We start from the raw sequence: 20,936 nt of genomic DNA on the forward strand, positions 1-20,936 counted from the left end.
ATAACTTATAAACATACTAATTACATGTCTGGGGTGAAACATCAAATTTAAAGGGTTTACATATATTAAAAGAAATATTATTTATAAAGGGGCGGCACGGTGGTGTGGTGGTTAGCACTCTCGCCTCACAGCAAGAGGGTTGCCGGTTCGATCCCGGGCATGGGAGCCCTTCTGTGCGGAGTTTGCATGTTCTCCCCGTTTCAGCGTGGGTTCTCTCCGGCTTCCTCCCACAGTCCAAAGACATGCAGATTGGGGATTAGGTTAATTGGTAACTCTAAATTGTCCATAGGTGTGAATGTGAGCGTGAATGGTTGTCTGTCTCTATGTGTCAGCCCTGTGATAGTCTGGCGACCTGTCCAGGGTGTACCCTGCCTCTCGCCCGATGTCAGCTGGGATAGGCTCCAGCCCCCCCGCGACCCTCAAGAGGATGAAGCGGTTAGATAGGTATAGTAAGGTATATTTTGATCTGCTTACATTTTTTTAACTTCTAAACTTGCCCTGTGCCAACACAACTTCAAACGATTAAATAATGTGTTAAAAGCCTTTAAAATCTAAAACTAACAGTTCGTACTGATAACATTGGTGTAAAAATATATTGCTATAATCATCTTGGTTTTAAAATATTTTTTATGAAAATACTGGCTATTTAAAGATGTGTCTCATATTTTTGTCAACTATTAGATTTCTAAAAAGAAACATAATTTAATCAGTCATAAAAGGAGTTAGCTATGTCACAAGGAGTCCTGTTTCACTACCTGGCTTCCAAAAAGGCGAGCACGTTGCACAGGTAGGTAAGCTTTCTATTTTTTGATAAATTCATTGAATAATATTGCTATCAGGTGTGTCACAACCATAATAGATTGATTATGTAGCCTTTCTAAATCCAAACTAAATAAAAATTATAGTTTAAAAATGAGTATTTTGATTGGCATTAAGTGAACTCTTGCTGCTTTGAAAAATAAAATAGCTCCTCACTATGACTGCTGTGACATAGTGTTGTCACGATACCAAAATCTTTGTTTCGGTACCCATACCAATATGAATTTCGATACTTTTCGGTACTTTTCCTAAGGAAAAGTCCTTTTGGATACAAACCTTTGGAACAATAAATAGTAGGGGTGTAACGGTACCAAAAAAATCATGGTTCGGTAAGTACCTCGGTACGGACGTCACAGTTTGGTTGCTCAAATGTTTCACCAAGTTGGTGTTGTCTCGTGTTGTCTCCCTTGGCAAGGCAGACTTTCTCTTGTCTTTTTTCACGTGTGCCAGCTGCGAATGTTGATACAGGTGTTGTCATACACACCACTTGCGCAATATGTGCTCCAATAGGAACAAGGAAAGTGTTTGTGTGCATAAATGAATTAAATAAATGAATGAATTGAATCAACTTAAAAAGTACCAGTATTTTCCAAATGCAGTATAGTACCCTTTGGAATACTCTAGTACCACGGTACTACTTTAGTACTGGTATACCGTGCAACACTACTGTGACATTAACAAATTATAACTTCTTATCAACTTCTTGTCAACTTCTGACATTCATTACGTTATTCAAGAAAAAAAATTCAAGATTTTGATCTTTTAAATTATATAGCCTATTCTCCAGCCTAATTGAAGTGTTAAAATCAAAAACCCCAAAAACAAAAGGTTTTATCCCAATTCTCAAGAATGGGTGATCTTCAACCCTAATGGCAAATCATATCTTCCCTTATCATAAGTGGGGTTTCCATCCAAATGTATTGAAATTTTTGAGCGAATTTTGTGAAAATGCGCAAAGGCAAATGCAAATTTATGCCTGTTTCCATTCGTTATTGTTTTGCGATTATTGGGAGTCAACAGGAAGAGCAGTAGGTGGTGCTTCTTGTGAAAAATGAACAAAATGAAAAAACACCCCGGTAGAAGAAGACTGCGCCATGAGATGACATCATAAGAGAACGTCTTATGCTCACTGTAAACAACAACATACTCAACTGACACTCAACAACTGACCCTGGACAGATTCCTGATAAACCTGTCGGCTCTTGGGAGAACTCTGGTTAGCATTTTGTCAGCGTTCACAGCGTACCTAACCAGCTTGAAGAAGAGACGACAAAGAAGTAGTTTAATGTTAAGAGTACTGTCGGAAATAGCTGGAAGGAGACCACTGTGTCGTTCTCCGTGTGTATGGGAACGTAGGCGTATGAAGGACTTTTGGGAAGTAGTTGTCCAGCAGCATTTCACTCACGAACTCTGGCTGAAACATTTCCGTATGCCAAGGGCCACATTTGAGGATCTGTGTGCCAGTAGGTCATCGTTTATTCGCAAAACCTGCTTCCATAGCAAAAAGTCGCATTTTCCTTTTATCAATACGCTGACAAATCCACCCCCTTCAAGCGTAAAAATTTTTTTTGCGAATTTTCGGCCTTTTTTGAATTTCTGGCGTTTCCATCCATTTTTTTCCGCAATGTTTGAAAATGCGAATAAAAATAGGTGAATGGAAACCCAACTATAGACAAGGAAAACTGATAATGTCATAACTGATTCAAAACCAGAGTCGAGTAAAAACTGACACATTCTGGCTTTGTGTATGTTGCACTGTCCTATGCACTGCCAGCATTGTACTGATAGGCATCATAAGTGTATGAGATCTATCAAGAACTCTACGACAATCAATAAAGACTCACCCTTCTATGGAATTCTGGAAATATCACATGTCCAACAAAGCCCCGGCCATTGCTTCGACAAAAACTAAGTCGCCTAGGAACACACACACGCACGCTCAAGTGCGTCAATAACTTGTTTGAAGGACTGCTTCCTGAAATTCTGAGATTCGAATCATCACTCAAAGACCCCTCAAATCGAGCAGTCTTTTTTTTTTCAGTGTGCAGTGCAGTGTACTTTGAGGGGATGTTTTGGTCCCCAGATTTTACTGCGGAGTGAGTGCACTTGACATTCATTATACTCCTTGATAAAGAGAGTTGCAGATGATGCAGCAGCACAGAGGGGAGGAGACTTTGCACAGTTAGGCTCCAAGATATTTATTATCTTCTCTCTTCTGCTCAATAGTGCTGAATTAACAGCTCACAGCAACTTAATACGTCACAGGCTCTGGCTTTTGGTTGATATCTAGTGTTGGTGAAAAATCTTGTTGCACATTTCTGATCAGTTGTTAGTGCAGTTGGCATCTTAAATTTTAGATGATTGCTACTCTCACACTAAATGTCCCACTAAACCCTGTTCAAACTTTAAAACTTAAGCTGTAAGCTAGGCTTATTGCTTTCGAGATTGCTAACTGTGTCAAGTGGGGCCTGTGTTTATGGACAGACATTCACCTATCACGCTTTTCCATCTCTTCAAAAAAAGAATTTTAAAAATAAGGACAAATTACCTTACCCATACTACTCTGTATAATGTAGACAGGGAAACTATGAATTAAACTTATGAATTAAATTGGAGGGTTGTGTTGTTACAAGAGAAGGCTTGGTTTGTTTAATTTTAATACTAACAGGCTGTGAGTCAGGATTCTCACTCAATGCTTTGATTAAGCCTTGACCAAAACAAAACATTTCAGAGATTTATAAAAAATAGGTCAGACCTGGTGAGAACTTGGAGGGCCACAACACGAGTCAAAGCCATGAGCAGGTGTACAGTCAACAGGGGTGTAGGCCTCTTCCTACACAGAGTATGATAAGCAGCACATGTTCCTTCTCTCAGCGTGAAAAATGAATATGACACACCCCACTTCAGGAAGAGAACACTGGTGAAAGGTCACTGCACCTGCTGCTAAAAACATCCTTCTGTCTCTCACAGGTGTTGAAACCTGATTTTGTTTTTCAATTCTCTAACTCACTGATGCCTTCCTTTCTCATTCACCCTTTTTAACTGTTCTTGAGATACTGCGTTCACAAGAATAGGATGGATGGACAAGATGAAAACGTAATGCCTCTGGCCACTTCTATTGCTGGTGCAAAGGAATAAAAACAAGTAACTGTACTGCTGCATTTGGATGCATATTTTGGACAACTGCTTCCCTTCAACTCACCATTTTTGTATTTCTTCAGCTAAACACTGTAATATGGCACCATCCAACACACGTTATGAGACATTAATTTAATTATGACCCACACTTCATCAAAAGCTGCTATATCAGGTTTTGGGTAAACAGGCTAGGCTAGTAGTTTTTGTTCTTTCATGGGATTTGTTGATAATAAAAAAAAAAAATTAAAAAAAAAACTTAACTGAGGCTGGATTTATGGTGAGCCTGTGCATCTAACCATCCCCTCCTGTTCTGTTTACATCCAGTTCTCACCATATACCCTGTTTTTAACCAACCGTTTTTATTTTGTTTTGGTTTTTTCTCTTTGTCACTTACACATTAGACATTCATGCACTGCCATGTCAACTACATGTATTCTCATCTAATAGTAAAAATATTATCTTTGTGGATTTAATGTGACCTTTTGGAAAGCACCAACCTGTGTCTGTGAACCACAAAAACACATTACAGATTAGTAATTAGGATGTATATAAGGCAAGGCCATATGGGTGAAACCAATATAATGTTATGAAAAATGTGTATAAAAAATCAAATAAAAGATTCAGTTAAATAAAGTGTTTTAAACTACAATATTGTTGGACTTTTATATCAGCCTTAATATCTACAATTCAATTCAGATCTGAATGCCACTCTCTGAAAAACAAACAGAAAAAGAAAATGTAGTATCCAATAATGTTCCTTCTTTGTAATATACACACCATCTTGACCTTAACCACCCTGTATACAGGCTTTTAGATGAGTTACTCTGACAAAGGAATGAAGGTTTTGTTTTAAAGATAAATTTCAGTAGTCTGTATACATTATACAAGATCTCATAACTCACGTTTTGTGCAACTCTGAAAGTCAAATCACCTTTTACTCTGAATTACTCAACAACACAGCAACTGTTGTTTTTTTTTTAACTAAGCAAGACTTTAAAATCTGCATAAGCCTGAGCAAAGACATTAAGAAAGACTCCACAGTGGGATTACAAAGAGACCACTGTACAGTTGGGGTGCAAGGGTCAAGACCACAATAATGTAGCAATAGATCTAAAAATGGCCATGTGATAAATTATTACGAGGGGTAATTAAAGGGAATTATAGAAAGCCTAGCTGCACCAAAAAGCGTGGTCTGGTGTGTATGGCTGGGTTATGGCCTGGAAATATGTTGGTGCAGAACCCTTCAGCAGACTTTGTGATCAATAAATTATCAATACATGATGTTGGACCCAGGATATCCAAGCCTGTTTATAGGACGAAAACACCCAGCCCAATATAAGGATTCTGAGGACAGCACTTGCAGCCTTGTCACCTGTACTAATGTTTCACACTGGAATTCGCTTAGGAGACACTGAATTTCAACCAGTGCGCAACCTAATTTTTTATTATAGCAGGGCAATAGCTACATATCAAAACTGAGAGAGAAAACACTAAAGAGACACCTCTGTCAGGAGTAAACAGTTAAATGGGAGGAGGTCATTATGCATAGAAACCTTGCATAGCAAGTTACTTAACATTTCAAATATACCTTGAGGTCAATGTGTGCAAAAAAACCTGTAGAACGCCTTGCTGCTATTGACTTTATCGCCATCCATACCTCAGGGCCTTTAGTTGTAGACCTTGAACATCAGTGGTGTTTCTAAAAAGTTGTTTTGACAGTTTGATGAGAGCTATCCAGCCTAATACTTTCTGCCTTATACATGTCTCCTGCACCAGCATCACTGCAGGTGCAGGAGACAAAGATGGCAAACCTGCCCTTTGCTGTAGGGTTGCAACTGTATGAGATTTCCACAGTACAATAGCCGTCTCAGAAAATATCTGGGTTTCACACTGTCACGGTATTACAGAATTTATATTAATGACAGTCACAATGACCATTAAATGTATGAAAACAGAAGGGTTATTGTTGGTTGAACAAACATTGTATCATAATGATTGAAATTTGAAACCATTTTATTAATGAAAATACGTGTAAAAATAAATCTCCCCTTAGAAAATGATTCAAATAAAGGGGAGATTCAGTGTCCAGTTACATCTTTTTTTTAATATTGTACAAGAGCAAATGTACACAGCATGATAGCCGCAAACTTTTATTTCATGATATAGCCTACCTTTAAAGCAGTATATCACTGCAACCCTACTTGGCAGTCATGATTCCCATGACAAACACAGTATTTTGTAATCACCCGAGTTTCTATGTTACCCTTAAAATTCCCTAAAGTTTGATTTGATCCCAAAAACCATTAATGTACACTGATCTGTGTGCATTCCTACTCTGATCTCCATTCTCTTGAACTATGTTTGTGCTCCCTCTCATGCCACTGTCTCTTCTCTCTCTGTCTAGCTAGACTTTACCCTCAGTAAGGTCATTTGTAGCTCAGGAAATGGATCAATAATGAGTTTAAATTTACTGGCAAAGTGCTTACCTTGTATCCTCAGTGCCATTCAATCCAGCCTGGGACTCACATCTGCCTGCTGCAGAGTCACGTTTCACATGTCCATGATGCTCAGGGGGCTTCTGAGAAACACATTATTGGCAAGAGAAATTTAAAATCACTACACATATGGGTTACAAACGCATTAAGTGACAGTATACGGAGGCTGTTGTTGCGTCTTAGTGAGTGAGTCGTTACAGTGGTTGCCTTTGTGTGCTATGTTTGTAGACTGTGACCTAACCATATGGCAAACAATAAAAACCATTCCCAGTAGCAGTTAACATATGGGTGTTGTTATAAGGAGTGAACTGCATGAGCTAATACGCAAGCTAACGTGGTCTAAACAGAGGCTTGTCAAGCTTTGGAAACAAACCTTACGACTAATAGTGAGCAGTCTTTTGATACAGGTGAGATAAGCGAACAACAACGTTAACTAACAGGCGTATTCTGCCCTTTTTACTTTAAATATGACTTCGTATTTAAAACTAAACAGACGGACTGGAAAATTAGCTTGCTACAAACTGAATCACCAATTAGTTTTAAAGCTCCTGCTGCTCGAGGTCATTACACCAAACTCGCAGAACGTTGCTAAAAGAGACAAGTCAAATATAGCTTACCGTGTCCGGGGGACTTCATTTCTCTGTGGATAACGTTACACCGAACAAAACTGAACTTCCAAAAGGAGTCCTAAGGCTTTTCTCGACACGGTAACGTTTGAGTTATCAGTTCCACGTACCAAGTTGTATTAACAACTCGATTTCTTGCTCAGCCTGTTGACAACTGGCTATCTGGACTGAGTTCCTTAAAGAAAAAACGCAGCAGTCTATCAAGGCCAGAGAAATCGAGACCGAGCAGAGCGATAGCTGGCTTGCTATCTGGGGCTGGCGATCGATTTATCGATAGAGCTTCTTTTAAGGCCTGACGTTAGAGCGGATGAGAAGGTGAACTGTGCAAGTTATAACCATGTTGCACTGTGCTTTTTGGCTCATCAAGAACAATAGAAAAAATAAAAATAATAAATACAATAGACAATATTTAAAAATTTAAAGGACCTTATAATTAAGCGCAATTGTGAGATTTTGTCGAACGAATTCCTATAGCCTCCCCTACTAAATAGCCATCCAACAGAAACTAGCAGGTGCTTCTCCAGTCTCATCAAGTTAGGGTGAACTCAGGTGAGACACCTAAACCACCTAAACTCTTAAGAATATTTTATGTGTTACTTTTAGAGTTTGTTATGGTTCTCTGCTATATTTCTATAAGGAAAATTTGCTGCTAAGTAAATCATTCTAGAACAGGTAAAATCAGACAGCTGCAGGGGCGTAAATACAGACAGTGAAGGCAGTGCAGTGGCACTGGGGCCCATGGGGTGGGGGTGGTGGGCGCACTCTCTCTAATGATCCCATGTGAGTGATTCAACTTGCCACCTCAGAAATATGCCTTTGTTCAAAGAACACATGTTAAAATACAAATGCTGTTATCTGCTCGATATGCCCTCGAGAAACCAAACCCATCTCTGTCAATGTTTTTTTTTTTTTTTGTGAAATAGTAAGTAGAAATCTATAACAAAATTATGTGTTGATTTTACATAAACTATATAAACTATAAATACATTATTACCCCACCAGAAATCCCAGTAATGAACAATTTCTGATTTTATTTTGTATTTTTGTCATATACAGATTTGCAGTGATGATTGGTAATATGTATGTTGATGTTGTCCAACGTCAAGTCTATATTTGATCATGTGATGATACTATAAAATATACGGTAGCTGCTTCGATACAAAATCTGGCACCAGGGCCCGTCATAATAGTGTGCACTGGGGCCCATCCTAACTACCGTACACCACTGGATAGCTGGTAAAGTAAAATGGGACAGTCGTTGGGGTTTTTTTGTTTGTTTTTTGAATGGTTAAATTCATTTGTCAGTTCATTCATTCATTCATTCATTCATTACATCATTAATGTTACTGAACTACTTATTAGAAAAGAATGTCCAACATTCCGCCATGCTGTCACTGTTCTTTTGCTGCCTGTTTCCTTGGTGCCATTTTTCCTGCAGCGGAAGGCTGTGTGTGTAACAATTGTGGCTAATTCTGAACTTTTGTGGCAGACATGGACGTATCGCATTAGCTTTAATATTTATTAAGTGACAAAAATACTATAAATGTCTTTAATATGACAGGGTGCCACACAGTAGCATTAAGTCGTGACTTTATTCCACTTGTTAGGCTAGAAACATGTTGGTTTTGCTGTAGCAAAATGTCCCATTTTACCTGAATGCATTAAGTACTCACTCAAAATCCTTTTCCATAAAAAGTAAAGTGTGATGTGAAAATATTTCGATTATAAGTAGAACATTTAATAAAATGAAATGCAACAAAATGCAACCCTTACTGATAGCTACAGTAATCTTATTACCAAAAAGAGATAATCAACATGCCACATTGCTCATCTTGCGAGTACTGGGACCAGTGATTTTTTTTTTCTATAATTCTATCACATTTTCTGTAACTAACTTTGTTCAGTTTTATTTGATTATTATTCCCAACCTGACTTAACTCTCCATGTGTAGCCTAAATCAATGGAGTGATGATTTAAACCCATCACAGTAAAAAAAACATTTCGGCACCAGTGCATTTCTGCTGTAGGAAAACATTTAATATTCTGCACTCGAAGCCCAGTCCATGATTTAAAAAAGGCATACATGCTGCAGTGAGATTGTTGCATTTGGTGTTAGTGAATAGCAACTCTTCCCATTTAAATTAAAGAAATACTTCACCCACAAAATTACCATTTGTATATCAATTAGTCATGCCGTGTTACCTCTTACTTGTCAAGAAAACGTTGTTTTTCTCACATACCTCCATGACAAACGACGAACATAGGCCGTTGATTTATTGACTGATTGACTGGGGTCCACATTAACAACTGCAACACTATATCAAATCATCTATTTACATACGCACCATCACTCAAATGATTTATGGAGTATAATGCAAGTCTCATTTATCAATTATCAATTGCATATCAATAGTATTATTTCTACATATTTATTTTTAGATATTTACCATTACAGTGCTTTGAAAACATCTCAGAAATTGTGAAAAATCATACTGTTATATCTATCTACATAAATAACATAAAATATATGGTATTAACAATAATGAACAGTAATCTGTTTTTTATTTCAGAAAAATTGTAAATGTATTATCTTAGCATCACTACTTGTACTATAAAAGGACAAATTGTTTGGTTGAGCATGGCTTTAGACAGTAAAAAATCATACATGTGAAATTATTAGAGCATATGATGTAAAACATTAAATGTACTGTATCATTTTGCAACAGTGAATGATCAGGAGTGTTTTAATTTTGAAGCAAAAAGGCAAGATTAATTAGATTGGTTTAACTTTACTACCTTTACCATTAAAGGACAAATCAACCGTTTGGTAGAGTATGTTTTTAAAAAGAATTAATTGACCCTAGACTTTTTGTTTTTGTATAAAGTGGCATAGGTCTGTTCAGTAAGACCTCTGAAACTATAATGTGTTGAAAAAATATGCCTACCTTTGAAATCCCACCACACAGAGCCCTCATGTCTGGAATGACTTTTTCCTAACTTCTTGTGGGAGGCAAACTGCAAGGACATAGCATTTACAGACGCAGCAACATTTAGTGGGTTTGTTGTAGCGTAACATACTTAAACTGAATAGCAGAGATAGCTCAGTAGAGTTAATTTCAACACATTTTTCATTCAGATGATCAAAATGTGCTCAACCAAACAGTTAAGCAGGATGTTAAAAGGATATTAGTGAAAATGCATATTTTTCGGAAGTACTGGATAAATGAGACTTGATTACACTGCACGAGTTGTGTGAGAGTTTGTAAACAGATGTTTTGATATAGTTTCACTGTTGTTACGCATGGTCCCCAGTCAATTAATAAATCAATATGTTGACTTTTTTTGAGACATGTGAGAGAAAAACAAAGTTTTGTTTGTGAATTCAAAGTAACGAGACATGACTAATTGATATACAAATGAGTAAACCCTTTTCAGCTGCTACTATAACACTATATTATGTCCATAAAATATGCTGTGTGCTTTTATGAGTCAATGTACCTGTCATATAACCCAGGTTTAGTGGTTATAGTATGTGTGTCGTAGTGAACTGCACCATAAATGTCCGTCACAAGCCAGTCAAACCAGTCCCTTTTGTAGAACTCATCAAAAGAATACAGTGTGTGACCATGGCGATCGATTTCATAATTTTGGGAGGTTTTAGGTTTATTATAGTATGTATGTATGTATTGGTCTTATAAGTTAGCAATTAATATGTCTACATAGAGAGTTTGATTACACAGCAATAATTAATAGCAAATACATCCACTCAGTTTGACTTTTACACACTTGACAAAGACAATTTTCTTAAACTTTTTTAGGACTACACACGATGAACTTTACATGTAATACATTTAAAGTACTAATTCATGTGTGACTCCTGTCACACAACAGTTTAATGGAGAAGGCAAGGTCCACTGTATAAGCTAACAGTGTCATACTGGAAACCACTGTTTCCATGAAAACCAGTTCTGCACTTTTGTTGGCGTTGCTTTGTCTGGGATCCTTAAGCTGCAATATTTTGGTCAAACAAATCACTGTGGCCACCATGTAGAGCAATACTCCAGTGAGACTGAAGCCCGCCAGAAATCTGTCAAAAGGTAGAAAACACCGCCCAGCAAAGTCTCCTAATATTACCACAACTGTGACTAGAGACATGAGGATGCAGACACCGTATGACGCACAGGAGACCCACAGCTGCCAACTGTGTACACCACTTGGCGATCCACAGACCACCTCCACAACCAGGGGTATCATAATACAGCCTCCCCAGAGCTGGAGAATCTTAAGGAGGCCTGGCATGCTGCCCATGTAGCCCCTTTGTTCATGGGTTTGGGTGCGCAGAACGTAGGACTCTGAGGTGTAGGCCAGGAAGGTGAAGAAGGAGGCCACAGCAGCTGCCACAGAGCGATGTGACGGCCCTTGATGATCCATGATGAGCCAAGGAAAAACCACAGACGCACTGAGACACATCAGTGCGCCTAAGACTGCCACTGTCATAGTCAGGTTCTTCCAGGATATTGGGATAAGGCTGTGAAACTGGATGATGCTGAGAATGTGGATGAGGAGTGTAAGGGTGAAGAAAAAACACCACGTAAACATGCAGAAGATCCAGAATGTGTTGATGAGTTGGCGGTTAGATGGATTTAAGTCTGAAGGTTCCAGCGAGGCCACAAGGCTGAAGGTGGTACAGCTGGATAAGACTTCCAATGTCCGCACCAAGAAAATGGGGCTGGTGAAGTCTCTGGCCTCTAGTACAATCACAGGCATTGTCACAACGTTGAATCAGAGTAATCCAGTATCCAAGAGACAAGATATCCACAAGGTGTGTCAAATCATACCTCAGTCTCAGTCCCTCTGGATTGATTTTTTTTTTTAAATTGTAATTCAAAAGCTTCGTCAACCCAAAATATCCACCTTCGGAGGAATAGTCCAGTACAGTCCATGGAAACAGCCACCTCCAAAAAATCTTCACTTGAACCCTCAGGTATCATAAAACACGTCTCTCTGTTCTGTTCACCAGTGCCTCATCCTTTTTACAAATGGAGTAAATGTTCAAAATACTGTCTCTTGGAACATATTTTGCAGCACTGTTGCTGCCAAAACAGGCCTCGCCTACTTCCTTTTTGAGGTTGCAGCAGTGCTTTCAGTCTCACTGGAGGTAGGTGCAAATGACCACAATAAAAAGCATATGCAAACAAGGTTATCTTCCTCCCACCCTCAGTTCTCATGAAATGAAGTTCTCTTTTCTGAGGTTATAAATTACTGTGGGTACAGGTTCTTCTGACTCTAGACATTACTTTGGCACCACTTTGACCTCACACAAAATGTGGTCACAGGTGGTTCTATGAGTAGTTGTTTCCATGATGTTTAAAGCTGTGTGTGGAGTCATTAGTATTAAGGCAACATGTGTTGTTGAGTGCTGAGGATCATTTGAATCAAGTGTTGCTCAGAGGATCTGGTTGTGGGTGTGGATCTGCTCTACCCTCAGGGGAGAAGAAACTGGTATTGTGAAGAGCATCATGTCTCCCTTTCATTTGACAACAGATGGAAATGTGTTTGAGTTGCTTGGATGGAAATGAGTGTTTGAAAGTGTGTGTGTGTGTGTGTGTGTGTGTGTGTGTGTGTGTGTGTGTGTGTGTGTGTGTGTGTGTGCCAGCTGTAAATCTTTTATTGTCTGAATGTATGCATTGTATGGGAATGCCTTTGTCTTGTGGGCATGCATGCCCCAGCGCTGTGAAAAGGTTTCATGTATGTAGATCAGTGTATGTGTGTGTGTGTGTGTGTGTCTGTGTGTCTCTGTGTGTGTGTATTTACACAAGCACAAATAGTCCTCTGAAGATCCCAACCAATCACTTCGCCTCTGTGTATCGGCACACCTGCTCTCTGTCTTATAAATAGATGGTGGATACATCAATTCCCTCGTGTAACGCAGCTGAAGTTCAGAAACTTGTGTTTTGACAGAAGGGAGAAGATACACTCCAGTAAGACAGACGATAGCTGATAAACAGCCCCAACCTGCCGACACACACCACATTTAAATATAACTAGTTTGTAACTAGTTCATTTATATTTCTTCCTTTGGACAAAAATGCACTGTAGCCTACCAAAAATAGAATACAAATTCCAAAACTACTTTGTGGAAAGAATGTCCTGATGATAACTAAATGACATCTATCTGAACTTTAGAACTTTTAAGATTCATTCCCCTTCATTGTCAGACAGCAACTCACCCAACTGCATAATTTAAAAAAAAGAACTGATTTAAATAACATTAAAAATGAATGACTTCATAATTCTTGGTTTCTGATAATATTATAGTCAGTGGTGGAGGAAATATTCAGTTCATTTACTTAAGTAAAAGTACTAATACAACACTGTGAAAATACTCTGTCAACTGTAAAAGTCCTGACCCTCAATAAAGCAAAACAGTTGCCAATTAATTTTCTGATAATTGATTAATCAACTGATCATTTCAGCTGCACGTGTATAAACAGCTATGTAGATTGATTTATAAAATATTTAAAAACTCTTTTTATGTTTTTTAATTCAAAAATCTTAATTTGCAAAGTAACTAGTAACTAAAGCTATCAGATAAATGTAGTGCAGTAAAAAGTACAATATTTCCCTCTGAAATGTGGTAGGGTAAAAGTATAAAGTGGCATGAAAAGAAAATACTCAAGTAAAGTACCTCAAATTTGTACTGAAGAACGGTACTTGAGTAAATATTCTTAGTTACCTTCTACCACTGACTGTGGCTCCAGGGAAGATTTGCTGGAAGGAACAGCCGTTGTGGATGGGTCACATTTCTAATCATTTCTGCATGGAAGTGGTGCCCCTCTGTGGTGACAATATTAACTGCAACTTTTTCAAGGTCCCACAGAGAAGGCTGAAAGGCTTCCTGCAGTAGTGATGTGCAGCAGCAGAGGGTGAACGTCTCCATGATGTGAACACAGATGCAGCGGGAGGAAACCTTGTCTGTAACTACATGTGCCTATTTACTTGTAGAATACAATGTACCCACCTTCCAACATTGACAAAAATCTCTTTCATAATGTAGACAGATACACATACTGAGTGTGTTTAGTACATGATGTCATTGCTGCCTGTTGACAATTGCACACTTATAAACTGAAATTTAGAGACACCTAATGTATTTGGATCATGTTTTTTACTTCACCTGTCAGTGGTTTTAATGTTTTGGTTGATCGGTGTAGCTAGCTATTTAAATTAGCATCTTATGTAATTTCAGCACAAGGAAGCTTAAAACAATGTCGGCCTGTGATGGCTACTAACAGACTTGTCAGGTACCTATGGCATTAGATGGCTGCCTAATTAGGGACTGACAATTGAAAGCAAAAGTACTACAATAGGGTTTTGTTTCTTGATCAAAATGTAATTTGTCATAGCATGCCAGTGTAACTTATATTCATCTAACAGGTGGCATTGTCAGAAGTGAATAAATGTATTCAAATTCAGTGGGAACAAGAGATGGATGTCATTAAACATTGGCAGTGCAACCCTCCCAAACAAGTGCTGAGGGTTTTTAATTAACAAATTTACTAAGTGCAATTCAGTTTCACTAAATTATAGAATGCTCTGCTGAAAATTATGACCTTTGTGTTGTTAGGGTCGGTTTCTACCCAGTTATAATATAAAATTGTAAAACAATAATTAGTGCCACTGTCAGCTCACGAACACTGTCAGCCAGCAGCCCACTGACAGCCAGTTCCTCTCTCAACCCTGTGAGCTTTAGTTAGGGCTTCTCTCTTTGCCTATTTGTCTCCTTCCCTGAATAAACAAAACAAACAAACAAAGACAGACATGTCCAGACATGTAAGGCATGCATAAGACCAATTCAGTTTAGAGTTGGTGACTTGCAGAGTACACATGTCTAGCTTGCAGAATGCGAAAATGAGAAGAATTTTTACAATAAGCCAAGCTCTGGATCCTATCTTTGTTGAAAATGAGGCAGAGGACACAGTGCAGCATTGCAATATGGATCAGCAGGTTTCTGAGTCGGAAGACGATGAACCAGAAGACACAAACACATCTGATGAGTCTGATGAGGAGGTCACCGGTGCTGCAGCTGCTCCCGCTCCTGCTGAAACATTCAAATCCAAAAGTGGTAACATCTGTTGGAGCTCAGTACCTCCTGACTTACATGGCAGAGCATTATGCAAATGTCATCAAAACGACCCCTGGGATCACAAGGTTTGCTTTGACGAGAGTAGGCAACATCAAGACATGTTTTGATCTGTTCATGCCATTATCACTAAAGAAAGTCATCATTGCCATGACAAACCTTGAAGGAAAAAAAGTCCACAGTGACATGTGGAATGACATTGATGAGGAATACCTGGATGCTTATATTAGTGTTCTTCTTGCTGGAGTGTACAGATCCAGCAATGAGGCCACTGATATTCTCTGGGACACATCAACAGGCAGAAATGTCACTTCAGACCTTCAGAGTCCTCAGATCTGAGAACAGAGATACGAGAGCAAAATCTGACAAGCTTGCTAGCAGTAGGGATGTCTGGGAGAGATGGGTGCAGCTCCTTCCACTGATGTTCAACCCAGGGCCTGAGGTGACAGTAGATGAACGTTTTGTCCCTTTCCATGGAAAATGCCCCTTCCGGCAATGCATGCCCAGTAAGCCAGGCAAATACGGCATAAAAATCTGGGCAGCCTGTGATGTAAAAACCAGCTATGCATGGAATCAGATTTACACAGGCAGACCTGCGAGTGGCATCCCTGAGAAAAGCCAAGGAAAACGTGTAGTCCTCGATATGACTACTGGACTGCGGGGTCACAATATCACGTGTGACAATTTTTTTTACCAGCTATGACCTTGGACAAGAACTTCCCAGGAGGAAACTTACCATGGTGAGCACAATAAAAAAATAATTTAAAAAAACTGAGCTGCCAGCTGATATTTCACAGGTGAAGGACGGGGCTCCACTTTCTACAATATTTGCTTTTACTGACATCACCACTGTTGTTTCATATAGTCCAAAAAAACCTGGAGTGTGATACTTATGTCTACTTTTCACAAAGATGCAGCTGTGTCATCCACAAGTCACAAAAAGCCCATAATTATCCTGGACTATAATAAAAGCAAAGGAGGAGTGGACAACCTGGACAAGCTGACTGCCACCTACACTTGCCAGCGAATGACCAGGAGATGGCTAATGGTTGTGTTTTATAACATCCAAGATGTGTCTGCATACAATGCATTTGTGTTGTCGACCCACATCCACCTAGGGTGGAACTCAACCAGGAAAAATAAGCGGACACTGTTTCTTGAGGAGCTAGGAAGTTCCCTTGTCAAGGCGTACATTGCACGAAGGGAACGGATGCCCTGAGACCCAGCTGCTGCTGCCTAGGTCAAACAGCTGCAGAGCTCACCTAGCACTCTGTCCACGCCATCAGCAACACAAAGAGCATCAGCGCCAGCATCCTCCTCAGCCAGCCCTGCCTCAACATCAACCAGCACAGCCGCAGCCACAACCCCACTGAGGCCACCTGATTCTAAAACAAAGAGGTGTCAGGTCTGCCCCAGCAATAAGGACAGAAAGACAAACACATTATGCTTCTACTGCAAAAAGTATCTCTGCAAAGAACACACTAAAAGTGTCACTTTTTGCCACACATGCATCTAAACACACACACACATACACATGCATGTTCTTGCACACAAAGACTTTTTTTGGAACTAGTACTTGATTTCCATTGGTTTGATTTGCTTGATTGGTTGTTGCTTGTTTGACATTGCAAATCTTGTGCAATGCAAATGTTGTATTATTACTTGTACTTTTCATTTTGTATTTGTATTAAAGTTCTGTTTTTGAGAAAAACCCGTAACACATTAGATGTTACTATAGTTAATAATATTTAAAAATAAATAATAAAACTAATTTATTTAAGTGTTCTAATACCTTTCAGTAATAGTCAGGTAACATAACAACCTTTTATTTGTTAATTATAATTCTCTTGAGGTTCATTTTACTATCTAACAAGCCTAACAAGGTAACAAAGAGGTAAGAAACAAAGTGGATGCTAAATAATTGTTTTGAGGGTATTTTATGGCTGATTTAAGACACAGGTCAAAACTGACTCGTTAGCATAAGAGGTAGTAACAAGAAAGCTAACATACAAGGAAGGTCTTCAGTTTTTCATGTATGCTCTCGTCAAAGCCACCAGACTCCACTGACAAAAACAGTAATTTTACCTCAATGAGCATTGGAGCTGCTGGTCTACTGCTGCCTTGATCATTTAGTTACTTTGTCATTGTGGGACTTAAGTGAATCCAAAATAAACCTTTTTTAATGCCAAAGTCACACAAAAACACAAACAAAATACCTGATCAATGCAGCGGTAGACCAGGAGCTCCTGTGTTCAGCAATGTGAAATCACAGTTGTTTTTTTTCAATAGAGTCTGGCTTTGAAGCAAGACTTCATTTTCCTGTCCGAAATCAATTTCTAACAGAAAGGTAAAGCAGTGAAAATATTCTAAATGTACCGTACACTTCAACTGATTTTTATGGGACTTTTATTAGGTGGCTAAAATACTTTTTGTTGCTGACCCCCCTCCACAGCAATATACTGTATTGGGTAGCTTCTGTGTCGGACTCCAGCTGTCTTTTTCCAAACTGGAGGCGTGCCGACTAACATCTACTGTACGTCATATACTGTCTGTGGATAAGTACCCCATAAAATAGTTATTTCATTACATTGTGTAACTTTTAATTTTTATCCAAAAGAGTACATATTATAAATAATGATGATAATAACAAGAAAAACATTTAGTTATATAGCACTCTTCAAAATCAAATTACAAAGTGCTTCACAGAAGACAGAACCAACAAATGAACCCCCCTTGTATTATGTGTAAATGTAAGCACTTTATACTGTGTGTTGCTTCAGGGAGTCTGACTGGTAAAGTTAAATTCATTAAAATGTTTGACTATAAAAATGCTTGAAGTGGAACTATTAACATGCCACCAAAAACAAGCTACATAAATAAAGCTTTTAGTCTAAATAACATTAATAATGTGTTATTTCAATAATTTCTGAGTAGTGCTAAAACACACCCTCACGCAAAACTACTGGAAAGTTCAGCTTCCTTATTCTAGTTAAATACTTCAACCACACGAGACAAAGTGTGAAACGCATCAGAGCCTAAAGAAAAAAACGACAAAATGTGTGACATTTTGTTTCGCAGCATGGCTGCTATGATCAAGCACTATACAGTCACATAGTGAAAAGAGTAATTGTGTCTTCTACTTCTACTACTGTTAAAATGCTATGATTAATTCTACATGGAGCAGATTTGAGAAACTTTTCAAGACAAAGCTGTGTGATCATTTCACACAGCAGTCGCTATGGTGTACTTTCAGGGACTGTTTGGTTGTGTTTCAAGGTGGGATGCATCTGCAAACTTGCAAACTTGCAGCACCTACAGAGAACACAGTTCCATCCTGTGACACAGGAAAACTTGTATGTGTCTCTTGAGATGACTGTCACTGTTTTGAATCACTATTTTATTTAAGCACTATAATTCAGTATGGCATTTGTTCGACCACCACATATTTACAGTGTAAAACATTCACCCCAGTTTTTGATATTTATTGTTTTACCCTCATTCATAATGGATACTGCACTTAAGATTAACAGAAAAAGAAAACAAATATCAAACTGATCTAAAAAAGCAGATAGCTAGGTATATGATTGCATACTTATTCACCCCATGTAAATCGTATTAATGTAGTCATATTAACTGGAATGAAGACCACCTGTATGTAATAAAGGTGTTGGAGTCGAACATGATTTCCTGACTGCAACGTCAAAGGTTCAGGGCATAAGATTTACAGGGATTGAGTGGCCTTGGTGAAGATTACAGATTGCAAGCAGCTGAAACTTCAGCCGCTTAGAATTCCCCCCGTGTTCATTGTTCAGAAGGTTTTTACCGGGAGATGAATTATCCACAGAGGTCTCTTCCACTACAGAACAAACAGACCCAGGGTTACAAACTAGTAAAAACACTGAATCAAGCAGTTTCATTGTACAAATCAGTGTTTCTCTAACCCTGTTTGGTACATCGCACACAGGCTGCTTGCTTAGCGGTGGCTAATGTGTGCTCACCTATTTTATCTGATAACTTAATGTATGCTCATCTTATTTCTGAACCAGATGTTCAGGAGGGTTTTACGTGGATCTGAATCCACAGGGGACTCTTCCTCTCCAAAACAAACAGCTCAGGTGATTAAAAGCAGTAAGAACACTGAAAAAAAGCAGTTTTATGTTACAAATAAGTGTTTCTCCAGTGCTGCTTGGCATGTTGGAGATGGGACACTAACCCAGAAGTACCACTCAAACAGTAAATAAGAAAGACTTGTGAACAAACATAAATCATGATTAAACACATAAACAATCAGCAATTATTTTTTTTAAGTCAAATGATCTACATGCAACTGTGTGTAATCAAGGTAAAAAATTATTTAGAGGGTCCAGTGATCAGTTAACCGATATTGTAACAGCCCTTGGCTTGGATGAACAAAATTGCAGAGTCCCAAACTGATGCTTCACGGTTTGTTTATTTGTACTTATGGGTCACCGTCTCGTTACACCATGAAAGCACCATGAAAACTATAGAGAAATATACAAATACAAAGTTAGAATGTACATTGATCCACAGTTTACAGTCATATCAAAATACAATACACAAGTAATAAATTGAATTAAACAACTATTAAAAGGCAGTCACTAAATTAGACTGACAATAGCCTCTCTTTTGGAGCTAATGTCCAGTTAACAAAGGTATACCGAGAGTAAACATTATATAAATCTCATACCACACACAGTGAATAAACAAGCAATCCTAAACATTGAAATACATGAATACATTACCCCTCCTTCAGTCAAACTCTAAATGACATTTCCCTTAACTAAACAAACAAACAAACAAAAACGTTTCAAACAATGTGAGTGGACAACTCAAACCCGTGGTACCTGCAGTAAAGGCAATTAAGACCGCTTAACATACCTCATTCCGCTCACCAAGGGTGTTACCCAAGATTTCAGACCGTTTCTCGTCGTCTCGACTGTGGATTAATCTCCTTGCCGTATGAATAGCGTCAATGTTGCTCTACTCTTCTGTGTGTGTGTCTCCGCCGAACACACCGGGCAAATCAAACTACATCAACAGGTGAGTAGATTTAATATACACGGGCTCACCTAGTTAACTTAGCATGGGCGGATAATCTACGCAGCAAAGGGGAAATCTGCCACCTTGAGGGAAATGCGGGTACCTACACAGGATGAGCTGTCCAATTCAAAACGTAAACATTTAACTCTCAACCAAAAAATAAAGAATATATATATGTATATAAACAGCAAATGTAAATCAAATAGAAATAGAAGGCAACTTCGGCCTTATAACTGTAGGAGTTAGCGGTCATTTACAGATATCATCGTTACAACCATTAAAGTTCAGAATAATTTTGAGGAAGCATTTATTTGTGGGAGGGGTGAAGTCGTTGGATATAGACTGGACCTGACATGTAGGAAACTGAGAGGAGGGAGGCTCAATGTAGGGGATGTGTGTCCTCTGCAATGTATTACCAAGATCTGTTGTAGCCCCTGTTGGTACCTATAGAAGGAAGGAGACATTGGAGAGGTGAAAGAGGGAGGATGAATACATGTGTAGATGGTCAGTTAGGAAGAGATGGCTGAATGAGGAAGAGCCATTAGAGGAAGAAAGGAGGGAGAGTGAGTTGAGAAAAGTGAGGTTAATATGAGATAATATGTTAACCAGGTGTGAGTAGGCTTGACAGGTGAATCGAGTCATGGCTGAGGCGTG

At 38.7% G+C, this 20,936-nt stretch overlaps 2 protein-coding genes and 1 pseudogene across 3 annotated transcripts in view; 1 reads left to right on the forward strand and 2 right to left on the reverse strand.

Moving 5' to 3' along the window:
- The window catches only part of LOC125886537 (testis-expressed protein 2-like), a 55,872-nt gene extending 48,604 nt beyond the window's left edge, over nucleotides 1-7,268 (reverse strand). For both annotated transcript variants that reach the window (XM_049572810.1, XM_049572808.1), the window contains exons 1-2: nucleotides 7,070-7,268; nucleotides 6,444-6,535 (exon numbers count right to left, since the gene is read on the reverse strand). The gene's annotated coding sequence lies outside the window, so the exon portion shown is untranslated. The remainder of the gene's footprint in view (nucleotides 1-6,443; nucleotides 6,536-7,069) is intronic.
- A 3,674-nt stretch (nucleotides 7,269-10,942) lies between these two features.
- LOC125885630 (myeloid-associated differentiation marker-like) lies at nucleotides 10,943-11,845 on the reverse strand. Its single transcript, XM_049571305.1, has one exon. The coding sequence runs from the start codon at nucleotides 11,843-11,845 to the stop codon at nucleotides 10,943-10,945; it is 903 nt and encodes a 300-aa protein (XP_049427262.1).
- A 3,797-nt stretch (nucleotides 11,846-15,642) lies between these two features.
- Nucleotides 15,643-16,440, forward strand: LOC125885631 (uncharacterized; annotated as a pseudogene).
- The last annotated feature ends 4,496 nt before the right edge of the window (nucleotides 16,441-20,936 follow it).

This window comes from Epinephelus fuscoguttatus, linkage group LG3 (assembly GCF_011397635.1).
Source record: "Epinephelus fuscoguttatus linkage group LG3, E.fuscoguttatus.final_Chr_v1".
NCBI classification, from domain to species: Eukaryota; Metazoa; Chordata; class Actinopteri; order Perciformes; family Serranidae; genus Epinephelus; species Epinephelus fuscoguttatus.

What these genes read in the sequence shown, in the direction of transcription:
- LOC125885630 (XM_049571305.1), bottom strand. Translation starts at nt 11,845, where the DNA reads ATGCCTGTGATTGTACTAGAGGCCAGAGACTTCACCAGCCCCATTTTC.